General features: G+C 40.3%; 1 protein-coding gene across 1 annotated transcript in view; it reads left to right on the plus strand.

The window, feature by feature from the left end:
• synrg (synergin, gamma) overlaps positions 1-13,011 on the plus strand; it is a 39,708-nt gene that overhangs the window by 7,398 nt on the left and 19,299 nt on the right. The window contains 12 exon segments of the mRNA XM_030152986.1: positions 1,098-1,203; positions 1,308-1,419; positions 2,065-2,499; positions 3,724-4,002; positions 5,193-5,273; positions 5,385-5,581; positions 6,675-6,920; positions 7,012-7,102; positions 7,105-7,150; positions 8,884-9,008; positions 9,966-10,028; positions 11,372-12,331. Of these exon segments, the coding sequence (XP_030008846.1) occupies positions 1,098-1,203; positions 1,308-1,419; positions 2,065-2,499; positions 3,724-4,002; positions 5,193-5,273; positions 5,385-5,581; positions 6,675-6,920; positions 7,012-7,102; positions 7,105-7,150; positions 8,884-9,008; positions 9,966-10,028; positions 11,372-12,331 (2,741 nt within the window).

Genomic DNA, 13,011 nt, shown 5'->3' on the forward strand with positions numbered 1-13,011 from the left:
TCAAAGTCAAGTGACCTTAAAGAAATAAAAAAAAAAAAAAAAATTGAACAGTTATCACATGATTACTGATTGATCATAAAGTGTCATATTTTATTGGTTTTTTTTATTTAAATGAAACTGAAAAGAATAGATTACAAGTGTGTTTGCAACTTTGTGGTGTAAAAATGTCCAGCTATGTTATGTTACTAGAGTTCAGTGGTGATGTATTCATGCTCCTCATGTGCCTCTCTCCAAAACCATAGTTGCATCACTTCCATTTTATCTGTGTGCTGTCAGTGTCCTCCTTTTGCTCTGCAATATTATCAGTTATGAAGATATTTTTCACTGTGCAAGCAAATGGATGTGTGGTGTGAAAGTTGGCAGCTCTGTTTTACATTCAGCAAGAAACTGAGTGGACTGGGAGTATGCATGGGCTACCACACACACACACACACACACACACACACACACACATACAGACACATAGTGCCTGTTCACTTGCTACATTACTTACTGGCTATCTCATCTCAGATTTGTTTTAGGACATAATGTTTATGCTTTCCAACAGACAAACATTATTAATATTAGTTGGAGGAGCTGTACAGTTCGCTGTAATTAAAATCTTGACAACTGACTCATTAGTAACAAAGAAAACAACAGCAGTTAACGTTACACATCAACAAGAATGTTACCATTAACACTAACTGGCTGACCTCTTTGAGTTGAGATGATTTCCTTGTTGCAGCTGTCTTGTCAGGTCAGAGGTCAGTGGTTGTAGCTGTGGCTCTGCTGTACATTTTACTATTGTGTATTTGATAGTCAGTGGTGCTGCTGACATAGGCATCTGCATGTTGTCAAATGCTGTTTGTGTGAAACACAAAAGTGTGGTCATTTGCATTTTCAATATCCCAGATTCATTCAAAAATAAATAACGTCGTCATCACAACTTATACAATTTAATATAATGTAACTCTAAATATATAATATTAATTTAACTCTAAATATATACTGTAGATTGAAGTATTCATCATCACCGCAGTTCTTAAAGTATGACATTAAGGATATTTTTTAGGTTATTAGATGACTTCAGGTAATTGTTTTGCTTTTCTTCCTTTTAGAAAACGGCTCGAGCAGCAGCAGAAAATGCTGGAGGAGGACAGAAAAAGAAGACAATTTGAGGAACAGAAGCAGAAGCTCAGACTGCTCAGCAGTGTTAAACCCAAGGTGAATCTATTCTTTACATCTGGTTTATCTTCTTCTTTGTGACATGTCCAGTGCACTTCTTTCTAACCCTCTGGGCTCTTGATACTTTATTGTTTTGTACTTAGACAGGAGAGAAGAGCCGCGATGATGCCTTGGAGGCCATAAAAGGCAACCTGGATGGTTTCAGCAGAGATGCAAAGATGCATCCCACTCCATCATCTCAGACCAAGAAGCCAGGTACCTTCACCCAAACCCTTTTAGTTGTAATCCCTGGGATTTTCCTTTTGTCTGCGTTCCATCAGCAGGCCATCCTCACATCTGCTCTTTGTAGCCCCGCTGAAAGTCCTCTGTCTGGGAATAATAACTGGATTAGAGGCAGGTCAGCATGATGACTACTTAGCTGGGCAGCCAGAAAAACCAAACTGGTAAAGTTTGGTCTGTCAGAGTATTATACAATTCAGATTAATACCTACATTTTTTTCCACTTATTATTTTCCTGTCTCTTGTCTGACATTGAATTAGTATCTTCTCATAGGATATTCATAATTGTGCCTCTGTAGTTGAAGATAAGTAACTTTAATATATAGTGTTTTACTGTACTTCCAGTGCCTTTCTGAAAATTGTAGACATGCATTAATAAGACTGCTTTTGAGTTATTCCTCTAAAGCCAAAATTATAAAGCAATATGTTTCTTAAATAGCATTTTTTTAATCTAAATAATAATTAAATGCTGTAAGCCTTTGGTTGAATTTGCTGTTCTACACTTTCTGGACTTGCACAGCATAGGATTTATCTTGCTCTTGCAATATGCAGCCCTTAATTCATCCTCCATTGTAGTGTGTATTGTGTTGTGCCATCATTATTATTTCTTCATTTTTGCAGACTCATCGCCATCACACCCGTCTGTCACCACTCACCCCCTCCCCACAAGTATGTCGGAGGACAATGATGAGTTTAGTGACTTTCAGGGGCCCGTAGAGGCCCCCACATCCTTCCCTCCCTTTTCCTCGTCCTCCACTTCTTCCACCTTTGGCCAATCCTCTCAGGCCCATGTCCAGCCTTTGCCCCCTAACCCTAAGCCAGGTTTCTCTGAGGATGATGATGAATTTAGTGATTTTGTTCAGGGACCTGTGAATGCCCTCACTTCCTCCGATTTTCACCTCTCCCCTCAAGCCCAAGTCCGACCCTCGTCCCCTTCCCTTAAAGCAGGTCTGTCCTCCTCTTCCTTCACTCCATCACTCCCTCCTACCACTGTGTCCATTCCTTCTGCCACCCAACACTCTGCTGTCAACACCAGCTCCCAATCTACATTTCAAGGTAACTTTTCTTTTGTTGACACCTCCCCTCCCATCACTAGAAGCGGTTTACACTTTAAATGCATCTAATATTTTTTGAGGCAGTGCTTCTTTTATTGCTGATGCACATTGTGTTTATTGGTACCTCCAGTTTTTTCGTTGTTCTTGGCCTGCATTAGTGTGAAAGCATGCTGCAACATCCTAGCAGATGGCGTCATTATCTAAGTCTTTAAAGCTACCAGAGACTATAAAATATTCAATGAGGATGCAAACAAATTAGAAGCCCCACATTTTTGGAAGTAGATTAGGAGGATCCAGAACTTTATAGACTATTTTAACCAGTCCACCACTGAGTAAATCCATTTATGGTGGGTGCACTGCTAAAGGATTGTGGTTGTCTGTGTCATCTGTTGTTTAATCTCTCGGATGAGCAGCTGTGGTCCCAGATCCACAACAGACACTGGGTATTTATGACTATGATTGACTGAACATAACAGAGTTCATCTTCTGTCCAGACAAATGCAACATCTAGCCTTCCATCGTGTGTTGTCATCCTCAATCCTCTGAGACTTTTCTGACCTAGTTGTTTGTATCTGGAATGAGAAGATTAGACAGCTTTAGGTTGACCTGCCTCTGACATGAATGTAAACTCAAATATGGCCTCCCAAAGAATCCATTTTGCAGCTTTATGTGAGGATTAAACATTTTTTTGTTCACACTGTAGGAGTAAAATCACATGCTGCCTATGAAATGTGACCTGCCTACTTGGTTTTTGAAAAAATATCTTTGGTGATGCAGGATTCATAGACTATTTTTTGGTCATAAATATCACCTATAAAGTGCAGAGCAAATGTACTGATAGTAGACTTATTAAAAAGAGCATTATTAATAGAACTTACGTAACACTACCATATGTGTAAAATCTGACGAAAAAAATGCCAGACATTTGGCTGAAGATAGATTACACCGCTGCTCTGTGGTGTTGGATTCTAAACACAACACAAAAAGCCATCAGTGTATGCAAACTGCTAGTAAAATGAATGCACTGTTTATTGAAACTGGTAAAGTATCACAAAACATAGTATTTTGATACTAAGCCTGTTGATATTTTCCCATATTTCTAATTATTTAATACTGTATGTGGAATGTATAATTGCAAATTAAACTCATAGAAATAATAAACATTTATTGCTTTGTGTAGCTAGAGCTTGTTATCAAGAAGCTTGTTCCTCATCTACCTCTCTAGGCCCGTCCCTGGAAGAGAAGCTATTCTCCTCATGTGATCTTACAGCTGATAAGATGGCCCAGGTTAGCTTTAAATCCAAGCAGAGTATGGCTGAAATGGGTCCTAGAGCTAAGGTTTCAGCCCAGTTTCAAACCAGCACTAAAGCAAGGAACTGGGCTGTGGCCCCTGAGGACTTGAGTTCCATCTTCACAGCAGAAAGCGTACCTGAGGCCTCTCTGTCAGCATCTGGCGCTCACCCATCAGCTGCTGATTCATCCCCACAAACCAGTACTGACAGTGGTGAGAGAAGTGCCTGTTTTTTTAAGCCTTCCCAATTTATTCTCTTTCTTGCTTTGCTGCAGGATTAACACACCATTAAGGCAGTAGTTTTCATTCTGTCCTGGGTGTGTTTTCTCTCTGTCTAATCCTGACATCATAACCTTTTACAGCAGGTTTTCAGCTTCTCTTTCTTTGGGTCATAATTGATTCATGCCATATCAGAGCTATGTGCACTATGATGATGTTACATAAAATCATGCTGACATTTTCCTCACCTCTGGGATTACTGTGGACTGGTGGTATCTTTAAGCTACCCTTCTGGTGTTTTACATCTCTCCCAGGCCAAGTTTCTGCTCTTATTACTGCCTGCTTATACATCTGTCACTTCAGGCTAAATCTGTTAAGGGCCCTCTCATGTTGGCTCTGTCTGCACACAATGTGGAAATGAACTGTGTCTTTATAGGTCCTAGGGTAATACCTGCTGATTCAATACTACAGTTTGTTCCCTGGCTGTGTAACACCCTCTCAGAGAATGACCTCTGGCGCATGCTGACTGCTTTGGTTTAACAGGAATGTGGTGCATGGATTGGCAGGTGTCACTGGGGCCAAACATAAGCCAAGGCTGATTGTGCATGTTATTCCGCTATGCCTTTGTGCTGTTATTTGTTTGTCTGTGTCTGTGTCCTCTCTGTTATCAAGGGAAATAAAGAGGCTCATCCTGGAGACTGGGGAGATTTGTAATAAGATTGATTTAACTGCCTAAGACTGATGGGGATATTATGTGTGAGAGGGCTGTCTGACGAAACACACGCTCCGCAGAAATTTTGTTCAAGGCTGTTACAGAGAATAGCTTTCCTTTATAAATGTTTCCTTGCATATTTATATGTGTAAAAAGCGTCAGTCGAGTCACTGTCAACAGTGAAATGAAAGTTTTAATAATTTTTGTGACCAGGCAGATTCTTTCACTCCCTCTCCTTGAAAGAGAAACTGGCCCACAGACTGATTTATAGTTGTCTGTCACACTATGATGCTTGTGATTCAGTGCAGGCAAGCATTACATCTGCACTGAGGCTACCAAACATCAGGTGTATGACGCTGTAGAGTTCAATACAAGCAGGGCTCAGCTGCCAAGAGGCTTGGCAAATTGTATGCCTAGACAAGGTTTTGTTATAACAACTAACTCTGTGTGTGTCTGTGTGCATGTATGACAGCAGGTGTTGGCGTGTACCCACAGCAAGAGCACATCCAGCCAATGCTGCCAGCCTGGGTTTACAATGACAGCCTCATCCCAGGTGAACATTCCTACATCCAGTGGAATGCACCAGATCCTTATATTTGACATTACTGAAGTGTTTTAATAAGAAAGGTATACATAAATATTTCCCTGCTTTGTCTCCTCTCAGAAATGTTCAAGAAGGTTCTTGAATTCACCATGACTCCAGCAGGGATAGACACAGCCAAGCTCTACCCAATATTAATGTCATCAGGTCTTCCCAGGGAAGCACTGGGGCAAATCTGGGCATCGGCCAACCGCACAACACCTGGCATGCTGACCAAGGAGGAGCTCTACACTGTACTTGCGCTAATTGGTGTGGCACAGGTAAACAGTGGTGTCAAGACAAATTATCCACTTAGAAACAACGTCACTAATCATCCCCCACAGCTTCCACAAAGCCTCAGAATAAGCTCCACATTGATATTAGATGGGCTTAGCTGAAAACGGGGAGAAAAAAGCAGAGTTGTGAATCAGCCCAGGGCATGTGAAGCATTGTATGGCTGAGTCCCCATCAGCTGAGTTTGGCAGGAGGCTTCTTATCATCCTCAGCCTGGGCTTGTCATCACCACCCCCGGGAGGATGCAAATCTGCAGGCAGCTCACGAAACACTGCATGCCACAGCTTCCATGTGAGGAATAATAAGACACCTTTGGTGATGTAAATCTTCAAGAGCCTTAAAACACAAGCACAACAAGGTGCATTCTCTTGTGAGGGGAACAAGTGCAGAGTATGGCAGTGACATCTGCTCAAAGGCAGCTTGACTGTTTTGAATAATTCATATGCAAGCACTTTTTTCCTGGTTCAATGAATATATGATAATATTGGACAAAATAGTGTGTTCAGGATGCCTGACACTTTGCATAGACCATTTTAATCAAATTGAATTTAGATTTTTACAGCTGTGGTGGAAGGATTTAGTACATTTACTTATGTAAAAATAGCAACACACTGAAAATATTCCACTACATGTAAAAGTATAAAACCTTAAGAAAAGTTGTGTTAGTATTACCAGAAAAAAAAACATAATGTATGAGGGGTAAAATAAGTGATTGTGCAATAAAACAATCATCTGTCAGTGCTTTACTATGATATATAGCATTGTTGGATTAGTATTACTGCTCAGTTTGATATTGCATTTTCCAGCTAATCTAAGATGATTTTTAAGTTTATTTAGTTTAAAAGGCAGGAAAATGTTCTCTGCCTCTAAGAGAAAACCTATTCCTTCAATTTATCAAAATCCAGATTGTTGCATTTAGAGTTATTTTATTTTCACTAGAGAGGAAGGGGGTGTAAAATTCTATTTGCCTCAGAGATGTATTACAGTAGAAATTTAAAAGTGTGGAAAAACTAAAATCATAATGAATCAAATAAATTGCTGCAGTATTGGAAGTAATTATACTAGTGTTCTTCATTCCAGAGTGGCCTTCCTGCAATGAATGTGGAAATCCTCAGTCAGTTTCCATCTCCACCCGTACCCAATCTGCCGGCCCTGGCAATGGCAATGGCCCCAGTACTCCCTCAGCACCAGCAGCCTATGATGTCCCAGCCCCAAGTCTCCATGGCCATGCCCACGCCAGCACCACCAGTCATGGCCATGACCCCCGCTGCACCGGCTCCAGCACCCACAAACACTAATTTCATCGCCAGTTTCCCTCCTGCTCAGGTGACGTGACCAGAATTTGATTTTAGTTAAACTTTTCTGTGTTGTTAACTCTCACTACTCGCATATTGTTAACTATTATATACTCAATTAGGCAACCAAAACTGATGACGATGACTTCCAAGACTTCCAAGAAGCTCCTAAGGCAGGAGCAGGAGACCAGTCCTTCACTGAGTTCCAGGGGGAGACGGGGGAAGTTTCCCTGCTACCATTGCACCTCAGCACCAAAATAGGTACATGGAGTGTGCATTATGTGCATTATCTGAATATTTTCTGTCAGTGGTCGATTTTTTTAAAGCAATGACAAACAAACCTGTTCAAAATCCCACATTAGAGAGTCCTCCCATCTTAAGAAGTCTGGCTGAAGGGATACTGGTAATTGTTTTCTTCATTAGGGCAAAAGAGTGCAGGATGTTTTCTGTTTTAGACAAAAGAAGTTGACTGTTCAGAAATGTGTAAAGCTGTGGCTATGATGTTTTAGTGTCGCCTCTGTCTGGGGTGGAAAAAAAATCATTGCTTAAAGTGATGTGGACATGAAAAATGACTGTACGCTTGGTGTTGCTGTTCACCTTTTCTTTCCATGCCCTTTATAAATGCATAATCTACAAATTTGTTCTGTACATTAATTATTTTTATTTTCAGTGGAGCACTTTTTTTTTTAAATTAATTGCTGTTAAATATGCCTCATTATCATTAAAACGGAAAGTTCAAATGATGGGTACTAATAGATTATGATAATTTTTATGACCTTTTTCATCAAAACTTAATGCAACCTCTGGATGTGTGTGCAGTGGAAGCTCAATGGTTGATAAGTTTTAAAGTTGTGTGACATACTGTTTTAAATTGTAGCCTAAAAAAGCCTTGTTGCTGGCAGTGAATTCATGCCATTTATATAACTATGTTTATATTACAAGAAAGATGTTACTTCAGTGGCTCATTATTTCACTGTTCTTATGAACTCCAAGTACAGTTATGAAGAAGTGATACAAAGGTTTGCGTTAATGAGGGTTTAATATTCAGTGGTTATTTATAGCTGAGTCATTCTGCATAACATTTGTGTCTTGCATTGTCTGTCTTGGAAACCTTACAGCCAGACACACAGGACTCTTTATATCTTGCAGTAACATCCCCAGAATAACAATGAGTTTGGGTCATCACTTAATGAATTCATTTCAGTGGACAGTAGATAAGCTCATTTCTTAACATTGCTTGGCAAGCCTATACGGAGAGACATTTCTGTTAGTGAGAGGAAGCTGAAAGGCAATTATCCACTGAAAGACAAAGAGAAAGCAGAACTCAAGGATCTCACATCTAAGTGGCAAGGGAAATTTGTAATCCTTATAATTCATTCTGCTTCTGTAACATAACTATTATTTCCCCTCAGCCTGAGATTGTTGTCTAGTTAAATGAGAGACTGAAAAGCTCATGTTGGGTTGGCAGTGTGAACTATCAGACATACTGTACTGTCAGATGCCTTGCAGAGACAGGGCTGTGAGGAAGCGATGTTTGCTGGAAAGTGATTTTAATGATTTCCCTTACTGCTTTATTCTTGTATGTCATCAGATAAGATACATATGCAATGTGAGATTAGATTTCTATAAATGTTTTCCAAGATAACATTTAAGTGAAGAGCGCAGAACAGGCAAGATATGTTACACACCTCATAAAAAGGACATTGAATTATTATAGCTAAATGTAATGCGGAGGTATTTTCAACAACACTGTCAATTATTTGTGCACCTTCATATAAGATGTAGATACAGATCAAAATATCCCCAACTGGCATCAGCATCTTGTCATCATAATGGTCAACTGCAGGAAATGAAAAACTTTAGCAAATAACTGTCACTCTAAACTTTCTGAGCCCAGGGCAAATGTTCAATCAGCTCAGCAGCTTATGGGGATTAAATTCTACTATTGAACCCACTCCGTCTGATATCTGACTGTAGCTATTGTGTCCCCACAGTGCGCCTGCCATGCTGACTCCAGTGTCTGGTTCCTCCTCCACGTCCACCACATCCTCTGATAAGTACGCTGTCTTCAAGCAGCTGTCTGCAGATCAGCCTGCAGAACCGACACCCCCTGCCTCAGGTACCCGCTATAACTTATACATGCACATGTGTGATGTGTTGGAACTGTGGGCTTTAGAAGAAATGGTGTGCCAGGTGAATGGTGCGAAGAAAAGATCCACATTGACTCCATATAGTAAAGCAGCTGTTTTAAGTATGTGAGGGAGGAACATAGTTGGCCAATAAAAGAAAACTGAGCGTGATTTGCATCGTACTTCTTCAGCCAAAAAATGTAGAAGAATTACTTAAAGAGAAGAGAGCAACAGTATCACCTCCAGCATCACATCAGATGGTTTAGCATTCAATACATAATGGTACAGCACAGGAGTTCTGCAACTACATATGAAAAATTATTGTTCTTTTCTATCTAACGAATAGGCATTTACATTTTTTTTTCACTGATTATTACGTATTGGCATGGTTTAATGTAAACATTTTTAATCCTTCTAAAATTTTACATCTCCAAAGCAGTTCACAAAGTCATATAGTAGAAAGTATTCTAAAATATCTGCAAACATTTATGAATTTATGAATTTTGACTGACATGATGCAGAAATATTGAATTGGTTTGACCGATTAATTAAATGTGATGGGACATTTGTATCAGCAGAACCATGCTCCAGCCAAACCTGATGGCTAATATCACACTTTTCAACTGACATTATGCTGAGTAGGAAAGAAAAGCTCAATAATAACTGCCTTTGACTTGTTTTTGAGGTTTTTTACAATTATATTCAAGTTGTTGATTAATTTTAGACAGTGTCATTTTATTTATTCATTTTTTTCCAAGAGGAAAATTATGTAGACCAATTAATTTGTTATGGACTTTTTCCTTCTCCAAATTATAATCATTATTATATCAACCTTGAAAAATACATAAAAATACACTTTTGCTCAACCTTTAGTTGACACAGTCACAGTTTGAATTTGCTACTGGTTTCTGTCCATCCATGGTTTTTCTGTTTCTCTTCCCATCCAGATATTGGAGACAAATACAGTGTGTTCAGACAGCTTGAGCAACCTGCTGACAAGAAACCAGTCGGTAAGGAACGCAACAATCCCTCTCAACCCATTAAAGTTTCTTCATGTCTCTGTTAAACCCATTTACGCACTGTTCCCAAACAAATTCTTCTTTGCGTCTTTGCTAATTGACAAAGAAGACACAGTGGGCTCTGAGATGGTCCCTGCAAGCAGCAGAGGGCTTGAGCACAGGGCAGACTTTAAAGAACAAATCCGTGTTATCATTTGAATTGGAAATTGATAGGAGGAAGGTGGTGTTAGTGTAAGATTCCCTCTAATTAAACCGTGTACCATAACTCGAATAAAGCTCTGTCAGGTCAGTGCAATGCCCAATTTCCACTGTGCCATGTTTCATGTTTTGCAAGCCTGCAGTGTTGATATCAGTGTGTTTCCTGCCCCTGTTTCATTAGAACAGTTTCCGATGGGGACAGCTCTTACAACTCCAGTAAGTCATGCTTTGCGGTGACCTTTCCTTGGCATTGTCAGGCTCCATCTCCTTAATGAGCCCATTAGTTATCTCTTTTCCACCGTACGCCAGTAGTGTGAACAGATTCTCTATTTCAGTCCATGCATATATTATACTTTAGTGGATTAGAAGCTTCTGAAACTCAAAAATGCATTCTGTGTGTTTGCCATTTTTCAAATTTTAGTCACTTCAGACTAAATTATTCCAATAGTGTTACTTAATGCTGAAGTTTTAATAGCATATATGGAACTTTAGTTGCAAAAAAAAAAAACATTTTACTTAAATGTTTCGGGGTCCTCCTGCAAAAAAAAAACAAAACCCTTTTTTAATAAAAGGCTCTTAATTTCACATCATTTTAACCATTATTCCATATCTATGTTAAAAAAATGTAAATCTACAGCAGATAATAAACTCATCCAACTGAAAGTAAGAGATGTTTAATTCCTTCTCCTATGTGGTAATTGTTGAACCTGTGTACATTTTTTCTGCCATTTTAAAGTACTAGAGTCTTGTTTCAAATAATTAAATCAGTAATGTCTTAGTGGTCCGCAAGCAAGTGGCCCATCATTATTTTACTACTGTAAAAAAGAAAAAGGATTTTTGTTTATGATGTGATGAAAAACTTGTTTTTGCAGAATGGCCTTTTATATTCTCCAATCTATGTTGACTGCATGGTTATGGGGATGTGTGTCTCTTAAGATGACATAGCTTTTCTTTGTGTCATGAAGTGTGATTTTCTTTGGACACTGAAGAAACACAGGAAGTTACCAGACACAATATGCCACAATTAATCCACCTGATTCCTTTCTTGTAGGACTGTAAAAAGGTACAATTTGTGCCAGGTTGTCACTATCCATCATGATACATATTTTTAATTATCTTAAATGTTTTCTTTGCAGGCGAAGGATTTGCAGATTTCAAGTCTGTCAGCACTGATGATGGCTTCACAGATTTTAAAACCGCGGACAGCATCTCTCCACTAGACCCTTCAGACCAGGCCAAGATCTTTCAACCTACCTTCCCTTCTGCTTTCCCTAACTCTCAGTCTCTACAACAACTACCACAACAGCAGCAACAGCCAGTAGTGTCTCTTTCACAGCCCAAAAACCCTCTCAACATGGCAGACCTGGACCTTTTCTCTTCTATAGCTCCTTCTGTTCCTGCTCCTACAGAGCCAAAACCCAGTACATTCCCACCTGTTTCTGTACCTCCCTCTCTGGTACTTGTACCAGGTGGAGCTAAGCCTCCAGGAGGAGGGACAGATGACTTTGGTGACTTTGCCCTGTTTGGCTCTTCCTCTGATGCTGCTCAAGGTTCAGCAGCAGGAGGAGGTGCAGCAGCGCCTCAGGATGATTTTGCAGACTTCATGGCTTTCAGCAGTTCTGGTGGGGAGACTAAAAATGAGAGCAGCTCGGGGATCCAAGGAGAGACCTCTCAGCAGCGACCTCAACAAAGCTCAGACAAGTATGACGTATTTAAACAGCTGTCTCTGGAGGGTGGCTTGGCTTATGACGATTCAAAAGAGAGTGGTGGTGGCTCCTTCTCTTCCCTCAAGAGTGACACAGATGATTTTGCTGACTTTCAATCTTCAAAGTTCTGCACAGCGCTTGGCGCCTCCGAAAAGACCCTGGTAGACAAAGTGGCTGCTTTCAAACAGACTAAGGAGGACTCTGCCTCTGTCAAGTCCCTCGACCTCCCATCCATCGGGGGGAGCAGTGTGGGAAAAGACGACTCTGAGGACGCACTCTCAGTACAGCTGGACATGAAGCTCTCAGACATGGGCGGAGACTTGAAGCACGTGATGTCGGACAGCTCTCTGGATTTACCGGGTCTCTCAGCCCACCAGCCACCCGCTACAGGTGAGGAACTAGTGCGTTTACTCTGGTGAAGCCCTGTTCGGTCACGCACACTTGTAATTCCAAGGCCAGCAGTGGCCTGTCAGTGCCCATTTGTGACCATCAAACTCGGGTTTAAAGGGCAGGTGATTGAATTGGACAGGTTCAAAAGCTCAAGACAGACTTACCACTAGATAAATAGCATATCAGATTAGATCATATCATATCTTTCATTCAACATTTCATTATTCATCTTAATTTATATATTTATGTTTGTTTGTTTGTTTGTTTTTTATTTATTTTACTCCACTCCCCTTTCCCCCCCAATTCCTCCTTGCATATTTTATTGTAGTGACAGGAAGGGCCTGGCCAATATCTCTTATTTATTCTCAAATGATGAGTGGCTGGTTTTGATGTGTTGGCAGCCTTAGTTCATCGTCATGGTCCCCAGCTGCTGTCTGTGTGGCTCGGATAAGCTCTCTGTTTGTTGTGTCTACGCTGCAGATGCAGGCAGTGCACTTCCCTTCAGCGTACCTCCTGTCTCCATAGACTGGACTGTGTGTGTGTTTGTGTATGTTATTGACATGTCGAGCAGCACTAACAAAAAGGTTGAAAACAAACACAGGAAGGTGTTATGGTGATGACCCTTTGCAGGAGAAAAACATATGTATTTATATCACAGATTTTGCACAATAAGCTGCAGT

This window comes from Sphaeramia orbicularis, chromosome 13 (assembly GCF_902148855.1).
Source record: "Sphaeramia orbicularis chromosome 13, fSphaOr1.1, whole genome shotgun sequence".
Classification (NCBI taxonomy): domain Eukaryota; kingdom Metazoa; phylum Chordata; class Actinopteri; order Kurtiformes; family Apogonidae; genus Sphaeramia; species Sphaeramia orbicularis.